The sequence below is a fragment of the Carettochelys insculpta genome, chromosome 12 (genome assembly GCF_033958435.1).
Source record: "Carettochelys insculpta isolate YL-2023 chromosome 12, ASM3395843v1, whole genome shotgun sequence".
Lineage (NCBI taxonomy): Eukaryota > Metazoa > Chordata > Testudines > Carettochelyidae > Carettochelys > Carettochelys insculpta.
Window position 1 is genome coordinate 9423174 of NC_134148.1, and position 21746 is coordinate 9444919.

Here is a 21746-nt window from a genome sequence, read left to right on the forward strand (position 1 = left end):
TTCCAAACTGAAAAGTCCCAGTCTCTCTAGCCTCTCCCCATATGGGACCCGTTCCAAGCCCCTAATCATCTTAGTCGCCCTTTTCTGAACCTTTTCTAATGCCAATATATCTTTTTTGAGGTGAGGAGACCACATCTGCACGCAGTACTCAAGATGTGGGCGTACCATAGTTTTATATAGGGGAAGTATGATATCTTTTGTCTTATTATCGATCCCTTTTTTAATAATTCCTAACATCCTATTTGCCTTACTAACTGCCGCTGCACACTGCGTGGATGTCTTCAGAGAACTATCCACTATAACTCCAAGATCCCTTTCCTGATCTGTCGTAGCTAAATTTGACCCCATCATGTAGTACGTGTAATTTGGGTTATTTTTTCCAACATGCATTACCTTACACTTACCCACATTAAATTTCATTTGCCGTTTTGCTGCCCAATCACTCAGTTTGCTGAGATCTTTTTGTAGTTCTTCACAATCCCTTTTGGTTTTGACTGTCCTGAACAACTTGGTGTCATCTGCAAACTTTGCCACCTCACTGCTTACCTCATTTTCTAGATCATTGATGAACAAGTTGAACAGGATCGGTCCCAGGACTGACCCCTGGGGAACACCACTAGTTACCCTCCTCCATTGTGAAAATTTACCATTTATTCCCACCCTTTGTTTTCTGTCTTTTAACCAATTCCCGATCCATGAAAGGATCTTTCCTCCTATCCCATGACCACCTAATTTACATAAAAGCCTTTGGTGTGGGACCGTGTCAAAGGCTTTCTGGAAATCTAGGTATATTATGTCCACTGGGTGCCCCTTGTCCGCATGTTTATTAACCCCTTCAAAGAATTCTAATAGATTAGTTAGACACGACTTCCCTCTGCAGAAACCATGCTGACTTTTGCCCAACAATTCGTGCTCTTCTACGTGCCTTGCAATTTTATTCTTTACTAGTGTTTCTACTAATTTGCCTGGTACTGATGTACAGAATTGACGCGGTACAAAATTGACGCGGCTCGTCTGGACGGGGCTCCTTTTCTAAAGGACCCCAGCAACTTCCAAATCCCCTTATTCCCATCTGCTGATAGGAATAAGGGGATTTTGAAGTTGCTGGGGTCCTTTTGAAAAGGAGCCCCGTGTGGACGAGCCACGCAGCGGCGAGCTGCATCAATTTCGAAGTGCCGCAGCTGCTGTCATTCTAATGAGGCGCTGAATATGTATTTCAGAGCTTCATTAGTAAACTACAAAATGGCCATTTGCATGGCTATTTCGAAGTTTTGGGCTAGTGTAGACACAGCTGTAGTGGTACATAGACCACTTCACAGAGAAGGAATAAGTGTCCTCTACAGCCTAAGCTGAGAGCTACTTGGTCTTTAGCTCAAGCTGTAGTGGTAGCACAGAGGTCCCAGGTTCAGATTTGCCTGAGGGCAGTTACACTTGCAGGCAGGTGTAAAGGGTATGCTGTAGTCAAAGGGTTAAGATGCTTATTGAATAAGCTCAAACTGTGTCTCCTTTACATACACCTGAGTGGGAACAGGACAATGCAAAGGGAAACTACTCATTGCAGAGCTTTGTGCTCTACCCCCATCCTTACTCTGAGGGGCAGGAATCTTCCCTCTCTGCAGCTGTAGCCACTAGTTAGTGCAGCTTTTTGCCTCATTGTTCACCCTGCCCCCCATCCCCGCCCCCCATCCCCTGACATTTTGTAATCCCCAGAAACCTGTATTTTTCCTTAGGCAGTGCATAGAAATAGTTTATTATCCCTTTAAAACAGTGGTTCCCAAACTTTTCAGCATCATGCCCCCCTTTTGATTTTAGAGAAACCATCACACACTCCACCTCTTTTTTACCACTGGCCAGCCACCCCGGCAGCCTGTGAGCCAGCTCCCTGAGCCACCTACCTGAGCCTCTCCCCTCCCACCCAAAGCCAAGGCACCGCCAGCCCCTCATCTAACTCCATCCTCCTCCTCCCCCCAACACACACTCACTCACTCACCTTTGCAGGAGGCAGCTAGCCTACATGGGCCTTCACTGGCTGTCTGCTTTTTATAGCAGCTGCGCTGGGTCACCCATGTGAAATGGCAGGAGCTGAGAGCCAGAAGCAAGGGCCGGCTTTTTGTCTGGGTGTGGGGAATGACAGGCGGGGGGGGGGCTGGGTTGCCTTGTGCCTCCCTGGAATTTCTTCACGCCCCCCCCAAAGGGCACACCCCCCCAGTTTGGAAAACCATGCTTTAAAATAATGTGTGGGCCCTTTCATGGTTCTCGCTACATTCTAGGATTTTAGAAGTGCCCCAAAATCTGTTGCAACAACAGTAAAGGATATGTAGCTAGCCCCGGTATGTTCTGTATATTTAGTATTTGGGAGCAGTCATACAGGTGTGTTTTTTCCAAATTGTTTCTATTGTGTAAAGAGCAACAGACACAGCAGGTACACTCCGCCTTTTAGCTTCCCTCTTTCCTCAGTTATTAACTTCTCTGTGTTGAACTCTATAATTGTGTTGTATGAAAGTGACTGTACTAAATAATGCTGCAGTTTATCAACAAATTATCAATTATCATTCCTATTTCTCTTCTGGCATAGCATCTGGGAGAGCATTTACAAAGTCGGGCATCATTATTTCCATTTTACTGATGGGAAAACTGAGCACAGGCACTGCTGGACCCAGGACAGACTGGGATTTGTACCTAGTGAGGGGAGAATCTGACTCCAGATGCCTTGGTTCTTTTAATTGCCTTGCAGGGGCAGATTTAGGGGCAGGAGACCCAGGCAACTGCCTGAGATGCCAGGCTCCGGGAGTACCAGGCTCGGTGCTGTTTTTGGTTCATTAATTAGATGAACATTTTGTGTGCAAATTTATCTTTTGTCACAGAGCTAAATCATGCATGCAAATTGTGTATCAAAGCCATGAAATCGGCTGCAAATGCAATAAAATAATATTCAGAAGTTTAACAAATGGAGAGGGACTCCATTAACTCAACTGTCAGCCCTAATACCCTGTTCTAACTGCCAGGCATCACTGCCTGTCTATGCAAATTATTGTATGCAGTGTAATTATTGTATATAGCTGTGTAAATCTCAGCATATGAGAGGTAATCTTTTTCACTGGATCATCTTCCCTCGGGGGAGAGAGGCCTTTCAGTTAATGCAGGGAAGGTATCGCTCTCCCCAAGAGCTGCTCCGGTACAGGACACTGCTCCGCCACCTGGGCTCTGCGCAATCTTCATTCAGTTGTGACAGCTGCTCCCAGGCAGGCTGCCGTGTGATCTCTGACAGCCGCGTGTGTGTGAGCGGCGCGGGCTGGAGAATCAGGTCGGTTGTCAGCCGGTCCCACTGTAACAACGTGGCTCAGGGACTGCGGGGGGGGGATTATTTTCCCCGGGTCTGTTCGCCTTACACGCAGCGCGTTGCCTGCAGCCCCTCGCTCCCGCCCGGCCCTGGACCTTTAGCCGAACCCAGGAATTGCAACCTGCAAAGGCCCCGGCCCGGGCGGAGGTCAGCGGCCCCCGCGCCTCTCCGGCCGCAGGGCGCCAGGGGCTGAGTGGGCGACCCCTGGCGGCGCCGCGCTGCTCTGACGCCGGAGGCAGGGAGGGGTGGGCGGGCAGAGCGCGGCGCAGGGAGCTGGCTGCTGCCGACCCGGGAAGCTCCTTACCAGTTTTCACGCCGCACGGCCGGAGGCTGCACCCCAGGACGCGCCGCGGGCCAGGCCGGGCGGAGATGGCCCAGCCGCTTCTGGCTGACCCCTGCTCGGCACTGTGACCCCTCCGCACATCGCACCCCGCCTTGGCCGAGCTCCCGCGCTCCGGGCTAGCCGGCTGGGTGCAGGCAAGCGCGGCTCAATGCGGGCTTGGGGATTTCTGCCGCGCCGTGGCCCCGTGTAGCTGCTCTCCATGCCTGCGGCGCAGGCAGGGCCTGCAACCTCGCGTGGGATGCATTTGCACAGAAGGGGAGTCCCGCGTTTACGATGGGCAATAAGCAAACGATATTTACTGATGAACAGCTGGATGCCTATCAGGTAAGAGCCTCCCGTCGGCGCACGCGGAAGGGGGCGAGCTGCATGAATGGGCCGCTCTGCTCTTCTGCTGCGCGGTCCCGCGTGGCTGGTAGGGACGTGTCTGTACTTCAGTCCCGCTCCCTCACCTCAGGCCCCTCGAGCGCACAGTTAGGCTCGGATTCTGCGCGCGTTTAAGTCTAGTCCCCGCCACAGGAGCAAAAAACATTTTCTATCCTCGCCAGGGAGGGGGAGCAAATCTCAGATGCCCGAGGCCAGGGAGCGGAGAGCAAACTTTGTGGCCTCACAGAGAAAGGCTCTTTCCGAGTGAGCAAGTTTTAAAGGAGAGGCTGCCCGTCAGCCCCTCTTGCCCCATCCCCTCAGGGTTAGGGAAATGTGTCCAGACGAGAACAACAACACGGCTTTCTCTCTGGTACTTGTGTCCAGACGACAAAAAAAAGCAGTCATGTAGCAGTGTACAGACTAACAAAATAACTTATTAGGTGATGAGCTTTCGTGGGACAGACCCACTTCTTCAGATCATAGCCATACCAGAACAGACTCAATATATAAGTATATTATGTGTCTCTCTGTGTGTGTATCCAGACAAGTCACTTCCATGTCTCCTAAGGACTATGCACTGCACCCATTGCTCTCCACAGCTGCCCCAGAGGGTCTGTCAGTGTTAATCCCTTGCCCAAGGTTTGCCTACAGTTCTGGATGGAGATTTTCCTTCTGCTGCCGACAGAGAGGGTGATTTTTTCTTTTTTTATATCTTCTTGGATACAGCATGTCAGCGCAGTTGCATTTTCTCTGCCCACCGGAGTCTTTCCTAGTCTTCAGTCACAGCATAGCAGCATGCTGCAGAGATGTCTGAAACCCAGTGGGGAGCTGCCTGTCTTATCAGGCATCTTGTATAAAGCCAAAAAAATAAGAGTACACTGTAAAACAGTGAAAGGGGCTGGAGCGGGGAGTTGAATAACCACCACTAGAAGTATAAAGGACTGGCTGCTCTGTTCGCTTCCTGTCACCTGTTTCCTTCAGTCCTGTTAGATTTGTCAGTTTTCATTGCAATTTTTTTGGTCCTCTGTTCTTACGAATGTTACTCTGTACTGGAAATGAGATTGATCTGATGAAGTGAGTCTGTCCCACAAAAGTTCATCACCAAATAAATCATTTTGTTAGTCTTTAAAGCGCTACATTTCTGCTGCTTTGTTTTTCTTTCTTTTTTTTTTTTTTGGAGTACAGGCTAACACGGCTACCTCTCTGTTACTAAACTACAACAGAGTAGTAAATAACATTACAGGATTCACCGTGTTGCCTGACGAAGGTTCTCATTGAAAATCAGAGGCCTGTTCACTAGCCTCAGTGGTCTTTAGGGCAGGGTTTAAAAGGGAATGCATAATTTCGAGAAACTAGATTCATTTGTGGTTGTTGTCTCAGATTTGTCAATATTTAACAAATATTGAAGGAGACAATTCACAGTGATTTTCTGTACTATGACTGTATTTTGACTATTATAAAAAAGAGCTCTGCCATGGTGAAAGCAAAATAGTCATAATACAATATAAGGATATAAATACATTTGCACACTGATCCAGTATCCTGACTGGATTCCTCTTTTCATAATGTCAGGTGTGCTTAGTTATGTTCATACAGTGATCACAAGCAGCATGAAAGGAAGGCTCATTTAACTTCACTTATTGCTGACCTCAGCCGTTTGAGCATTGGCCTGCTAAACACAGGGTTGTGAGTTGAATCCTTGAGGGGGCCATTTAGGAATCTGGGGCAAAAAGAAGGAAAAAAAAAGATGGGGGGAAGGTGCTTTGTCCTTTCAAGAGGGCGGGGGACTGGACTTGAGGACCTCTCAAGGTCCCTTCCAGTTCTATGAGATGTGTAACCTGCCATCCATCATTGCTGTCGTTTCTGTAGTCTGAGCAAGCTTAATGAAGTCTACATTGACAGCAATGCTCAGCATGCCAGAGAGAAGGAAATCAGAGATCAATAAAACTCCAAATGTCTGAATTCCTACCACCTGTACAGTGAACTAGAGCAGAGACCCAGCTGCAGTAAAACAAAACAAGACCTGGATGTAATTAACATTAACATATTGGCACAAGCTGGCAAATGTTAGAGCTGAAATGTCATCCTAATGAAACACCATTCTCTACACTTCATCTAGGATTTGCAGCCCTTACCTTTTATAACATCAGCAACTGTATCTCAAATCCATGCAACAGCAAGGCACAAAGGGCTGACTTAGCTTATGGGATTTCTCTTCTGCAGGAGATAATAACATTAATTAGAGAAACTGAATTTTTAAAAAGGCCAGATAATTTTATGGTCAGTACTAACAACATTTGTTGGTATGCATGTTAAGATAAGGGCTGTTGACTCTCATGCTCCAGGACAAAGCAATTGCCACATTTGTTGAGGGAAGTTTCACCCACATACAGATAGGCAGGCAGGCAAAGTATTTTGTTGTTTACTTATTGCATATTGCTGGCAACATCAGTGATGAGCAGGAGACCCAGTCCTGCTTGTCTCACATGAGCAGTTTCACTGAGGGCAGCAGGGCTACCTGCCTGAGTAAGGTGAACAAGATTTAGCCTAAGGGCGTGTCTACATGACCACATTTTGTTGAGGACACTATTGTTGACATGCAGAAATTGCCAAAAGAATTCACCAAGGTGCACTTGCACTTGCTCCCTCTTTTTAGCTCTCCCAGTCAAGAGCAGGAGCAATGCACTGTGGGTATGTATCCCACAGTGCCTGGTGACACCATCTGTCGCTAGGTGTTGTGGGAGCATGAAACAGAACATGGGGCATATTGGGACTGTACAAAACATCCTGTCGGGCACCGCTTTATCCAGGGGCTTCTGTTGTCCTTTTGCACCTTTATTCTAACTGCCCTGCTCTGCTGTGCACTCTGGCATCTGCAGTGAGAATGCATGGATCTCACACTGGTCTCACATGCTTTGTTACCTGTCATGAACACTTGTGCAAGGCTTCAGAGATCCTCTTGAATTAACTGGCAGCGGATGACGACTCAGAAGGACCTGACACGATGTGGACAGCTACAATTTGTCATTGCATTTTTTTCCATCACAGAGCAACTAGGCAGGGTAGAGAGGGACTTTTGGACTAAAGAAATCAGTGCCAATTGGTAGAATTGTATCATCATCCAGCTGTGGGGTGAAGACAGTGGCTGCAGAACTTTAGGATGTGTAAAGCAAACTTCCTGGAACTGTGTGCTGAGCTGGGCTCCAACCTGCAGTGCCCTCTCAGTAGGGAAGTGTGTGGCAATCGCGTAGTGAAGATGGCAGCTCCTGATTGCTACTGGTCAGATGCAAATCAGTTTGGAGTGGGGAAGTCTGCACTTGGTACTGTACTGGTGCAAGGGTGCAGGGTGATAATTCACATTCTGCTACAGAGGACTGTGACTCTGGGAAATGCCCATGGCATAGTGGCTAGCTTTTTGGACGTGGTATTTCCCAACTGTGGAGGGGCAATTGATGACACACATTTTCTGATTTTAGCATCAGTCCAACTTGCCATTTAGTACATCAGTAGGAAGGGATTCCACAGGCATTTGTGGATCGCCTTGGGCATTGCACATTTGGACATTAGTGTGGGGTGGCCTGGAAAGGTTCATGATACACACACATCTTCAGGAACTCTGGTCTGTACAGGAGGCTTCGGGTGGGTACTTTCTTTCTAGACCACGGATTACAGTGGGATATGCGGAAATGCCCATTGTGGTGCTGGGAGACTCAGCTTATCCTTGCAGCCCTGGCTCCTGAAACCCTACACAAGGCACCTGGACAGCAGTAAGGAGCAGTTAAACAACAAACTAAGCAGGTGCAGCATGGTGATCAAATGCACCTTGGAGAGATTGAAGGCAAGGTGAAGGTGCCTCTATGGCAAGGTAGAGCTCACTGAGGACAATATTCTTATGGTTATCACAGCTTGTTGCATTTTGCATCATGTCTGTGAGAGTAGAAGGAATTGTCTGCTCCGGGGTTGAGCACTGAGGCTGTACAGTTTGAGCAGTCAGACGTGAGAGCTGTCAGAGGAGCTTAAAGGGCTGTTGTTAACATCATGGAGATTTTGAGGGGGCACTGAGAAAATGAGGGACACTGAAATAAGCCTCTGTTATGACCACTTCCAGGCTGCACCCTCCCACCCCTGCTCCAATATAATACATAGCCATGAGCGTGCTTTTAAAAACTGCACCTAGGATCGCAGTGGCTGGTCTGTGACATTGTTAAACAGTACATAAAAGCATAGAACCATTCTAAAAGTGTGCCTTGATTCATCAGAAAACAGTGCACTGAAATGCAGTAAAGCACCCCCAGCAGCTCCCAAGAGGAGGTGGTGGACAAGCGCTACAATTTACAGATGTCTATGTGTCCAGGTATTGGGAGAAGGGGTAGAGTGCATGGGAAACGGAATAGGGGAAGGAGTTGGTCGACATGGAATTTTGAATCTGCTGAAGGATGGGGCAGTCCCATGCTGGCTCACTGTGCTGCTTCATTAAACACTTGAGGAGCTGCATCTGTTTCTCCCTCACCCTGATCATGCATTCTGTGGCCTGCCTGGTGAAGGCCTGGTTGTCCTTGTGGTTCCTCAGCTCCCTTTCCAAGAGTTCCAAGATACCTGCACTCACTCACTGATCAGTTTAGCATTTGCAAACCATATCCTGTTTTTTCCTTACCTGATGCAACCTCTCTGAAGTGGCTTGCAGCAGAACTGTTGAGGTCGTTAGATGCTCAGCACAATGCACAAAAAGAAGTCTGTGAACTTGGAGTCTTACGTTGTAACATTTCACTTACAAACCCCTTTTCCAACATTTCCATTCACTTTCCCACTGACTCTTGCAAGGAACACATCTCGGCAAGCAATGTAGTGAGTACGTGACGGGGTAGCTGGCGGTTGTACAGTCAGATGACAAAAGTTCCAGTTAGGGCTAGATAATTCTCTTCTCAGGAGCATAGTTCTAATTATGCCACACTTCTCCACAAGCGGGTATCACCTGGGCAGGAGATTTCGAGGGTGAAACCAGGGCACAACTTCTCCAGCTTTGTGGCTTTTGCCCTGCTGTATATGCAGGTCCAGCGCAAGTGATTGATGAATGGTACAGCCTAGTGTCCTGCAATGGGGAAGGGGACAAAGCCATGGACTCTGGGGCAGAATGTGTACAAGTGCATCTCCAAAAGCTTCAATAGCTTCTCTCTGCAGCTTTCCAATGAGATCAAGGTGACAATCAACATCATGCTCAGCCATATTGTTTAGCTACACGAGGAAAAGTGCAGCTCACAGAAACACAGCCATTCTCCCATTTTTTCCTGCTTTCAGCTCTGCACTCCGCCACAAACACTTACCCTGTGTCTCATCTCCTTTTTGGTCCCTGGTTGCTCAGACTGGCTGTGTCTGTCATCAGGGGAGAGCAATTCCTGGCTGCCAGATGTGCTTGGCAACCCTGTGGGGAGCTCCTGATCCTCATAGAATCATAGAACACTAGGGCCATGTCTGCACTTGGGCAAAACTTTGAAACGGCCATGCTAATGCATACTAATGAGGTGCTGAAATGAATATTCAGTGCTTCATTAGCATGTCGCCAGCTGCATCACTTTCAAAGTGCCGTGTTTCCCTTGCATGCGGCTTGTCTACATAGGGGTCCTTTTCGAAAGGACCCTGCAAATGTCAAAATCCCCTTATTCCTATCAGGATGTTTGCAGGGTCCCTTCAAAAAGGACCCCTGTGTAGATGAGCCCCAAGTGAACGAAACGCAGCACTTTTGAAGTGCGGTGGCCAGCAGCATGCTAATGAGGTGCTGAATATTCATTTCAGTGTCTCATTAGTGTTCTCCGATTTGTCCATTAGCATGGCCATTTCAAAGTTTTGCCCAAGTGTAGATGTAGCCTAGAACTGGAAGGGACCTTGAGAGGTCCTCGAGTCCAGTCCTCTGCCCTCATAGCAGGACCAAGCACCATCTAGATCATCCTCAATAGATGTCTATCTAACGTGCTCTTAAATATCTCCAGTGATGGAGATACCACAACCTCCTTAGGTAATTTATTCCATTGTTTAACCACCCTGACAGTTAGGAAGTTGTTCCTAATGTCCAATCTAACCTCGTAAACCTGCAGTTTAAGCCCATTGCTCCTTGTCCCATCCTCAGAGGCCAAGTAGTACACTTTTTCTCCCTCCTCCTGGTAACCCTCTTTTAGGTACTTGAAAACCACTATGATGTACCCTCTTATTCTTCTCTTTTCTAAACTAAACAAGCCCAGTTTTTTCAGTCTTCCCTGGTAGCTGATGTTCTTTAGACCTTTAATCATTCTTGTTGCTCTCCTCTGGACCTTCTTGAGCTTCTTCACATCTTTCTTGGAATGTGGTGCCCAGAATTGAACACAGTAATTTTCTGGAAGAAGGGGCTTCTGGAAGGAGGATTTCCTTCAGGGAGATCCCCCGGGGGCTGCGCCTCTACGTGCTGTTTTGGAGTCCAAAAGAGCTTGTTCTGGACTCCAAATCATGTGACTGTATGCTAATGAGGTGTCGGAAATTTACATCTGTGCCTCATTAGCATTTTCTGGGCTGTTTATTAGCATGCCACTTTCGGAACAAGTGGCATGTGTAGAAACAGCCTAACAGATTTTTTGGAGCATAAGTTTTGTGAGCAAAGACCCACTTCGTCGGATGAGCTCCAGAAAATCAGTTAGTTTATATAAGGTGCTACAGGACTTCTTATTGTTTTTCCAAATAGCATGAAGATCTTAACTATTCTTTTGTGATGAGCTGAGAGCAGATTTTAAAGGTATGCCTTTGATTTTTATTCATTGCAGGGGGTTCTGTTTTGGTTACTCTGGCTCTACAACTGTAAATTATGTTGTTGCAGATTTAGGTAGGTTAGATATTAAAGCCTGCATTGCACATTCTTAGATTTCCAAACCAGCTTGTGTGTTCTTTTCTTTTCAAATGCCTGCTTAAGTTACTGTCATCAATGTAAATCTAGCTGGAATTCTGATGGGTAGTTTTTAAAACTTGGTTGCAAACACAAACCCCACGTTAGGAAGGTACATAAGTATGATCATAATTTTAAACCCATGAGTGGTCCAAATGACTTCAATGGGACCATGGACATGTTTAAAGCAACTGCCTGAATACCGTATTGGTTTAGAAAGAGAAAATGAATTTCAGTCTCTCCCAACAACTGAATGAATGATAATCCTAGGGATTTATTTTATTTATACAGCAACTGATTTTATTTTTAGAGCTTTTGATGATCAAATCCTAAGTATTTTCTGGATTCCTAAGAAAAATGAATGATTATACTTACGAAAAATCACTAATGGACAGTGAGCACAAATGGAGATGCTATTCAGAGATGATGTTTTTTAGAGTGGCAAGAACTCCTGTACCTATGCATTTTGGGCAGGCTTATGTTAATTCATTATTCTCTGATTATGTCTTGGCAAAATCCTCGTTGCCTTATTGTATTAAGTATGCATTTTGACATAATGTGAAAAATTATTAGCAATTTTCCAAAGTAAAACCTCTGGAATAAATCTTTTTTAGTTTATTTAAAACAGATGAAAGTGTTGCTGAATCAAATGCTACTCATTTCTAGAGGCTGCTTCTGGAATTTAAATACATTATAAGAGCTGGCAAAAGATTAAAACAATCAATTGTAATTAATCATGTGATTAATTGTGCTATTAAACAATAGTAGAATACCATTTATTCAAATATTTTGGATGTTTACTACATTTTCAAGTATATCACTTTCAATTACAGCACAGAATGCAAAGTGCACAGTCCTCACTTTATATATATATATATTAATTACTAATACTTGCACTGTAAAAAGCAAAAGAAACAGTGTTTTTAAGTTCACCCAATACAAGTACTTTTGTGCAATGGATTTATCATAAAAGTTGAACTTACAAATGTAGAATTATGTACAAAAATTACATTAAAAATGAAACAATATGAAACTTTAGCGTCTACAGTTCCTGTCAGTTGTACTTCTTGTTGAGCCAATAGCTCAGACAAACAAGTTTGGTTACAAAAAAGTGGTCAAGTAGCACATTAAGACTAACAAACTAATTTATTAGATGAGCTTTCATGAGACAGACCCACTTCTTCAGACCATAGCCATACCAGAACAGACTCAATATTTAAGGCAGAGGGAACCAAAACGGTAATCAAAGTTGACAGATCAGAAAAAAAATTAACAAGGTGAGCAAATCAGAGAGCAGAGGGGCGGGGTGGGGGAAGTCAAGACTTAGATGAAGCCAAGTATGCCAAAGAGCCCCTATAATGTCCCAGAAAATTTGCATCCCGGTTCAAACCACATGCTAATGTGTCGAATTTGAATATGAAAGAGAGTTCAGCAGCTTCTCTTTGTAAAGCAGACTGGAAATTCTTCTTCCATAAAATGCAGACTCTTAGGTCATTAACAGAATAACAAATAATAAATTATTGTGTTAGTCTTTAAAGTGCTACTTGACTGCTGTTTTGTTTTGATAGTATATAGACTAACACGGCTCCTTCTCTGTTACTATTCAAGTTTGGTTACATCTGCAAGAAATCCTGTGGTCTGCTTCTTGTTCACAATGTCAGCTGGAAGTATGAACAGGCATTCTCATGACACTGTTGTGGTTAGCATCACAAGGCATGTATAAGCCAGCTGCACTAAAAAGTCCTATATCCCTTCATGCTTCAACCACCATTCTGTGCTGCTGCTGAGTTCTGCTCAATAGGCTAACAGATATTTTTGGAGCATAAGCTTTTGGAGCATAAGCATAAGCCTTTTGTAATGTAATGTACAGTAATGTACAGAACCCTGTGGGAGAGCCCTTCAATCTCCCTGGACACTCAGTAGCAGATTGAAGGGTGGCAGTCCTGAAACAAAGAAATTTCAAAAATCAAAAGGAGAGAGAAATCTCCAAGCTGCAATTTATTTATATCTCCCTCCTCTCTTCTCTCCTCTCCCCCCCCCCCCCCCCCCCGGTCTTATCTGACCTGTTTTTTCCTCTCACCATACATACTACTGATAATGGGCCTTTTCCACCCTGACTCAGTAGATCTTGTCAGCTCTGGCCCTCCCTTTTACTGGGACTCCACTCTTTAAATACCCCTCTGAAACACCCCCTCACTCATGCATCTGATGAAGCGGGTCTTTGCTCACAAAAGCTTATGCTCCAAAATATCTGTTGGTCTATAAGGTGCCACAGGACTTCTTCTTGTTCTCAAAAATATAGACTAACATGGCTACCTCTCTGATATATATTCTGCTCAAAGGCGATCCAAAGCAGTGACACATGTTCATTTTCATCATTTGAATCAGATGCCAGCAGCAGGTGGTTGATTATCTTTTTTGGTGGTTTGGGTTCTGTAGTTTCCACATCCGCATTGCTTTTTTAAGACTTCTGAGAGCATGCTCCACACTTCATCCTTGCAGATTTTAGAATGTACTTCAGATTCTTAAATCAGGTGTTGTAGCAATCTTTAGAAATTTCATATTGGTACCTACTTTGCATTTTGTGAAATTTGCATTGATAATCATCCAACTGCTATAACATGATAGATATGGCAGAACACAGGTAAAACAGAGCAGGAGACATACTTTACTTCCTCCCCCACCCCCCCGCCCAAAGAGTTCAGTCAAAAATTTAATTAACACATTTTTTAATGTCTTTGGAAGGACTTTAAACTTGGAAGTATGTCCTCTGAAATGGTGTTTTTAATCTTTAGTGCAAATAGCACATCTGGCATGTAAATATTGTATGACACCAGCTACAACAATGGCACAAGAATGCCTGTTATAACTTTCATGTGATATTGTGAAAAGAAAGTGGGCAGCATTATCTCCTATAAATGTGAACAAATGTGTTTGACTTAGGGTGCGTCTACACTTGCATTCCTCTTTCTAAAGATGTATGCAAATGAGGTAAATAAGATGCAAATGAAGTGTAAATTTGCATATTTGGTGCCTCATTTGCATATTCTAATTTCGAATGAGCGTCTTTTGAAAGAAGAAAGCCAGTGTAGATGCTGCTCTTTTGAAAGTAAACCCCATCTTTGAAAGAATCCTTCTCTTTATTTAATGGGAAGAAGGATTCTTTCAAGGATGGGGTTTACTTTTGAAAGAGCAGCATCTACACTGGCTTTCTTCTTTCGAAAGAAGCTCTTTCGAAATTATAGCATGCAAATAAGGTGCCAAATATGCAAATTTATACTTAATTTGCATTTTCGATTTTCCTCATTTGCATACCTCTTTCAAAAGAGGAATACAAGTGTAGATGCACCCTTAGTGAATGGCTAAAAAAGAAATAGGACTGAGTGGATTTGTAGGCTGTAACTTTTACATTGTTTTGTACTTTTACAATAAAGAGAATGTGTTACAGTACTTGTAGGAGGTGAATTGAAAAATACTATTGTTTATCATTTTTATAGTGCAATATTTGTAATAAAATACTATATAATGCACTTTCTGTTCTGTGTTATATTTGAAATCAATAACTTAAAAAATCTAAAATATATAATACATTTCAATATTCTATTGTTTAACAATACAACTAATCATAATTTTTAAAGAAAATCATATGAATTAATTGGAATTAATCAACTGCCCATAAAATATATATTTAACTTTTAAGGGCCTGACCTTATTCTCGTTAAAGTCAATGACAAAACTCCCCTTTGGTTTCAGTGGGCAAAGGATCAGGGTCTACTTACTTTCTGCCTCAGATTGTCATCGTCTTCTGAAGTAATTGGATTTGGTACAGCTATTTTACACGATCATTAGACAAGGTAATTGGGGTAATACCTTTTTATTGGACCAACCTCTGTTGGTGAGAGAGGCAAGGTTTTGAGTCACACAGAGCTCTTCTTCAGGTTTATTGTAAGTTTTATTACAATCGCATCTGAGGTCCTTTTGTGCTAGGTGCTGTAGAAATACATGGAAAGCAACAATTTTCTGGATAAACTGGATAAAATTCCTGGATAAACTGTGGTATAAAGATACAGTTTCAGTCACTTTTTCTCTGTGGCCTATTTAAAAGGCATGGACTGTACTGGTACAGACTTGGTACAAATCTATTTAACTGCTTGTGTCTTTTTATGAATGGTCTGAAAATTCACCTCTAATCCCATGATTTCAATTTTTATAAAGTTTCAGATGACATTGTGTTGCTGATGTCATAGCTGCTCTTTGTTTTGATCCTGGGACATATGTGACAGGGATATAAAGGAAAGAAGTTAGTGGGAAAAATGGTATAGGGACAGGTCCTTAGTTGGTGCAAATCAGCATAGTTCTAGTGGGGTCATCAGAGCTACAATGATTTACATGAGCTGCAAATATGGCTTCTACAGATGGGCCAAGCTGCAAAGTGTGGATAAGATTAAAACTATCCCAAAGTTTAGAAATGTTAATAGCTGCAGTTTTGATTTGTTCCATCATAGAACCTGAAAGGATGTTTGTGTCCTGGATTTTGGTTCAAACTTCTTTCTAGTAATAAAAGCATCATCCTTTTTTATAGGCATTTTATATAATATTTTCTCTATAGATTGATTTCAGGACTGCATATTCAGAAGTCAGGTTTATGTTTAAAAGGTGTTTTGCCTTTGAGAAGACTGGCTGATTCCACCTGGTATATAGTAAATATTTTCATTAAATTTTGTAGTGGCTGGAACTCTGGCAATTTAATTCCAATTTAATAAAAGACTTTTGGCCAGGATAAACATGGAGATGAGTCATCTAATTTTCAACTGGCAGTTTCATTCATACAGAAAATTACATAATGAGATAGTTTACTACTTCTTCTATCATGCTATATTTCCTGCTATATATTGGAGGTTCCATAGAGCTGGCAGAGACATACATTTATTGGTTAAAGGCTGTCCCATCCATAAGACAGTTTGGGATGGCTGCTCTAGGCCCAGCACTTTGGGAGGCCCCGTGATGGCCTACTCAACCGTCCTGTAGCCATGGCCCAAGAGATTACTGGCGGGTTTAGTGTGGGGCAGCAGCAGGATCCCCCCACACACACTGTGACAAGACCTCAGGAGGTCATCGAGTCCAACCCCCAACTAAAAGCAGGACCAACCCTAACTAAATCATCCCAGCCAGGACTTTGTCAAGCCAGGACTTGAAAACGTCCAAGGGTGGAGATTCCACCACCTCTCTAGGTAACACATTCCAGTGCTTCACCACCCTCCTGGAAAAATAGTTTACCTGTTATCCAACCAAGGCCTTCTGCGCTGCAACTTGAGACTGTATAAAGATATAGTTTCAGTCACTTTTTCTCTGTAGCCTATTTAAAAGGCATGGACCGTACTGGTACAGACTTGGTACAAATCTATTTAATTGCTTGTCTCCTTGTCTCACATCTGTCAGTATTGAGAACAGCCTTTCTCCATCCTCTTTGGAATTCCCCTTCGGGTAGTTGAAGGCTGCTGTCAAATCCTCCCTCTTCTCTTCTGTAGACTAAATAAGCCAAAATCCCTCAGCCTCGCCTCATAAATCCAAGTGCCCCAGCCCTCTAATCATTTTAGTTGCCCTCTGCTGGACCCTCTCCAGTGCATCCACATCCTTTCTATACTGGAGGGCCCCAAACTGGATGTAGTACTCCTGATGTGGCCTCACCAGTGCTGAATAATCGGGAATAATAACGTCTCTAGATCTACTGGAAATGCTCATCTTCTTGGTGACAAGGGCACACTGTTGATTCATATCCAGCCTCTCATCTATTGTAATTCCCAGTTCCTTTTCTGTTGCACTGCTGCTTAGCCAGTCACTCCCCAGCCATCCCAAGTGTTGAATTCAAGTGTTGAGCCTCATATCCTTTCTCTGTTGAGTCTGAGATATTTCCAGAAGTTATGTTGGTAGTGAACAAGGGTGTTTTTGTGTCCTTCAGCTGCTAGCAAGTCTGTTGTCTGTGTCCCTGCTATAAATAGGTTTTGCCCAAGGCAAGAATCCTTTGTGTTCAGCTTCAACCCTTTCACACCCTGATGTGAAAAGTACTACATTCAAAATGGGTTCCAGCAGTAGGTGACTTGTCCACATGTCTTAGCAGGACCAATCCTAGTCCAGGATTACAGGAAGAACAAGACAATTCACAGATCATTGTCTTAAGCATTGAGCCATTCAGTTTCTTAAATACTGCTAATGGCTTTCACTAGCACACTTTCATCAATAAACGGGTTTATATTTCATGTATCTAACTTCAAATACAAGAGTGCTACATACACACAAATAGAATATACACATTCAGAGAATTAAAAGCTCTTCAGTGATAGGCTATTGCCCCATTTTGCATAAAGCATATTCAAGTTAGCACTTGGAAGAGGGGAAGGTGATCGAGAGTGATCAACATGGATTCACCCAGGACAAGTCATGTCTGCCCAATCTCATTAGCTTCCAGGATGCAGTAACTAGCTCTGTGGACATGGGGAAGACAATGAATGTAGTATACCTTTACTTTAACTAAGCTTTTGATACAGTCACCCACAATATTCTTGTCCATAGGTTAAGGAAGTATGAATTAGATAAATGGACTCTAAGGTGGATAGATGGCTGGTTAGATGGTTGAACCTAACTGGTAGTGATCAGTAGCTCAGTGTCTGGTTGGTGGTTAGTTTCAAGTGGAGTGCCCTAAAGATCAGTTCTAGGGCTCGTGGTGTTCCACATCTTTATCAGTGACCTGGATGAGGGGATGGATTGCACCCTCAGCAAATTTATGGATGACACTAAGCTAGGAGGACAAGTAGCTACATTGGAGGGGATGGATAGGGTCCAGACTGACCTAGATAAATTGAAGGATTGGACCAAAAGTAATCTGATCAGGTTCAACAAGGACAAGTAAAGAGTCCTGCACTTGGAACAGAAGAATCCCAAGCATTGTTGCAGGCTGGGGACCGACTGGCTAAGTAGCAGTGCAATCAGAAAAGGACGCGGGGATTACATTGGATTAGAAGATGGATATGAGTCAACAGTGTGCCCTTGTAGCCAAGAAGGCTAACAACCTATTGGGTGCATTAGGAGAGGGATTTCCAGCAGGTCTAAAGAAGTTATTATTCCTCTCTATTCGTCACTAATGAGACCACATGTGGAGTATTGCATCCAGTTCTGGGCCTCCCACTATAAAAAGGATGTGGATGCATTGGAGTGAGTCCAGCGGAGGGCAAAAAAAATTATTAGGGGGCTGGAACACATGACCTTAGGGGGATTTGGACTTATTTAGTTTGCAGAAGAGAAGAATGAGGGACGATTTGATAGCAGCCTTCAAGTTCCGGAAATGGGGAGCTCTAAAGAGGACGGAGAGAGGCTGTTCTCAGTACTGACAGATGGCAGAACAAGGAGCAATGATCTCAAGTTGCAGAGGGGGAGGTGTAGCAGAAATAGAAAGCCTGCTAAACAACCAGTGGGCCCCCTAGATGATAGAGTTAAAAACGAGCAGTCAGAGATGATCAAGTCATTGTGGAGAAACTAAATGAATTCTTTGCTTCAGTCTTCATGGCTGAGGATGTTACGGAGATTCCCAAACCTGTCCTCTGTAGTTGACAAAGCTGAGGAATTGTCCAAGATTGAGGCATCATTAGAGGAGATTTTGGAACAAATTGACAAACTTAACAGTAGCAAGTCACTGAGACCAGATAACATTTACTCAAGAGCTCTGAAAGAACTCAGTTGTGAAATTGTGCAATTGTTAACTGTGGTTTGTAACCTAGCCTTTAAATCAGCTTCTGTACCCAGTGATTGGAAGATAGCTAACGTAACACCAATATTTAAAAAGGGCTCTAGAGGTGATCCTGACAATTACAGACCATTAAGTCTAATGTCAGTACCTGGCAAACTAGTTGAAACCACAGTAAAGAATAAAATTGTCAGATACTTAGAAGAACATAATTTGTTGGGCAAAAGTCAACATGGTTGCTATAACGGGAAATCATGACTTACTAATCTATTAGAGTTCTTTGAAGGGGTCAACAAACATCTGGACAATGGGAATCCAGTAGATGTAGTTTACCTAGATTTCCAGAAAGCCTTTGACAAGGTCCCCCACAAAAGGCTCTTATATAAATCAAGTTGTCAGGATAAGAGCGAAGATCCTTTTACAGATTGAAAATTGGGTAAAAGACAGGAAACAAAAGGTAGGAATAAATGTAAATTTTCAGAATGGAGAGGGATTACTAGTGGTGTCAGTCATCGGGGTCAGTTATTGGACCAATCCTGTACAATTTATTTATAAACGGTCTGGAGAAAAGGGTAAACTGTGAGGTGGCAAAGTTTGCAGACAATACTAAACTGCTCAGGGTAGGTAAGACCAAAGCAGACTGTGAAGAACTTCAAAAGGATCTTACAAAACTGAGTGACTGGGCAAAAAGATGGCAAATGAAATTCAATGTGGGTAAAAGTAAAGTAATGCACATTGGAAAAAATAACCCCAACTATACACACAATATGAGAGGGGCTAATTTAGCTACAGCTCATCAGGAAAGAGATCTTGGAGTCATCATGGATAGTTCTCTGAAAACATCCACACAGTGTGCAGCAGCAGTCAGAAAAGCAAACAGGATGTTAGGATTCATTAACAAAGTCTTAGATGGAGAATATCTTATTGCCCTTATGTAAAACCATGTACAGCCACAGCTTGAATAGTACGTACAGATGTGGTCACCTCATCTCAAAAAAATATATTGGCATTAGAAAAGGTTCAGAAAAGGGCAACTAACATGATTAGGGGTTTGGAACGGGTCCCACATGAAGAGAGATTAAAGAGACTAGGACTTTTCATTTTAGAAAAGAGGAGACTAAGGGGGATATGATAGAGGTATATAAAATTATGAGTAGTGTGGAGAAAGTAAACAAGGAAAAATTACTTACATGTTCCCATAATATAAGAACTAAGGGACACCAATAAGAACATAAGAATGGCCACCCTGGGTCAGACCAAAGGGCCATCCAGCGCAGTAGCCTGTCTGCCAACAGTGACCAGTGCCAGATGCCCCAGAGGGGGTGGACCGAAGGCAATGATCAAGCGATTTGTCTTCTGCCATCCATCTCCAGCCTCTGACAATCACAGGCCAGGGACACCATTCCTACCCTTGGCTAATAGCCTTTTATGGACCTAACCTCCTTGAATTAATCTAGCTGTTTCTTAAATTCTTTTATAGTCCTATCCTTCACAGTCTCTTCCAACAAGGAGTTCCACAGGTTAACTAGGCGATGAGTGAAGAAGAACTTTCTTTTATTAGTTTTAAACCTGCTACCTATTAATTTCATTTAGTGTCCTCTAATTCTTATATTATGGGCCCAAGTAAGTAACTTCTCTTTATTCACCCTCTCCACACCTGTCATAATTTTATATACCTCTATCATGTCCCCTCTCAGTCTCCTCTTTTCTAAACTGAAAAGTCCCAATCTTTTTAGCCTCTCCTCAGACGGGACCCCTAATCATTTTAGTTGCCTTTTTCTGAACCTTTTCCAGTGCCAGGATATCTTTTTTTAAGTGAGGAGACCCCTTCTGTACACAGTATTCAAGATGTGGGCATACCATAGATTTATATAGAGGCAGTAAGATACTCCTTGTCTTATTTTCCATCCCTTTTTTAATAATACCTAACATCCTATTTGCCTTTTTGACTGCCTCTGCACACTGTGTGGATGTTTTCAAGGAACTATCCGCAATAACTCCAAGATCTCTTTCCTCATTAGTTATAGCTAAATTAGCCCCCATCATATTGTAAGTATAGTTGGGGTTATGTTTTCCAATGTGCATTACCTTATACTTATCCACATTACATTTCATTTGCCATTTTGTTGCCCAATCACTCAGTTTGATGATATGTTTTTGAAGTTCTTCACAATCTGCCTTTTGTCTTGACTATCTTGAACAGTTTAGTGTCATCTGCAAACTTTGCCACCTCACTGCTCACCCCCTTCTCCTAGGACTGACCCTTGGGGGTCACCACTAGTTCCCCCTCCCCATTTGGCAACATGAAATTAATGGGCAGCAGGTTAAAACAGAAAGTAAGCCACTCTGCACTGGACAGGGAAAGATGGAAAGAAATAGGGAGGGAGGCACTGGACACCAATGGGTGCAGAGCCCATGGTTGTTTATGATGATAGTGGTGGTTTAAAACAAATAAAAGGAAATTCTTCTTCAGGCAGTGCACAGTCAAAGCATGGAGCCTTGCCAGAGGAGGCTGTGAAGAATAGGAGTACAGTAGGCTTTAAAAAGAGCTAGATAAATTCATGGAGGTTAGGTCTATTAATGGCTATTAGCCAAGATGAGTGAGGAAAGGTGTCCCTAGCCTCAGTTTGTCAGAGGCTGGAGATGGATGTCAGGAGAGAGATCACCACCTGTTCGGTTCACTCACTCTGGGGCATCGGGTATTGGACACTGTCGGCAGGTGGACCTTTGGTCTGACCCAGTATGGCTGTAGTAACAGAGAGAAAGCCGTGGTAGTCTACATACTAGGAAAACAAAAAAGCAGTCCAGTAGCACTTTAAAGACTAACAAAATAATTTATTAGGTGAGCTTTCGTGGGACAGACCCACTTCTTCAGATCATAGCCATACCAGAACAGACTCAATTTTTAAGGCACAGAGAATCAAAAATAGTAATCAAGATTGACAAATCAGAAAAATATTATCAAGGTGAGCCAATCAGAGAGTAGAGGGGCAGAAGGGTGTGGGGGGGAGTCAAGAATTAAATTAAGCCAAGTATGCAGAAGAGCCCCTGTAATGAC

General features: G+C 43.5%; 1 protein-coding gene across 1 annotated transcript in view; it reads left to right on the plus strand.

Moving 5' to 3' along the window:
* Positions 1–3666: 3666 nt before the first annotated feature.
* CIB2 (calcium and integrin binding family member 2) overlaps positions 3667–21746 on the plus strand; it is a 150690-nt gene continuing 132610 nt past the window's right edge. Inside the window, exon 1 of the mRNA XM_075006833.1 lies at positions 3667–4007. Within this exon, the coding sequence (XP_074862934.1) occupies positions 3957–4007 (51 nt within the window). The 5' untranslated portion in view covers positions 3667–3956. The remainder of the gene's footprint in view (positions 4008–21746) is intronic.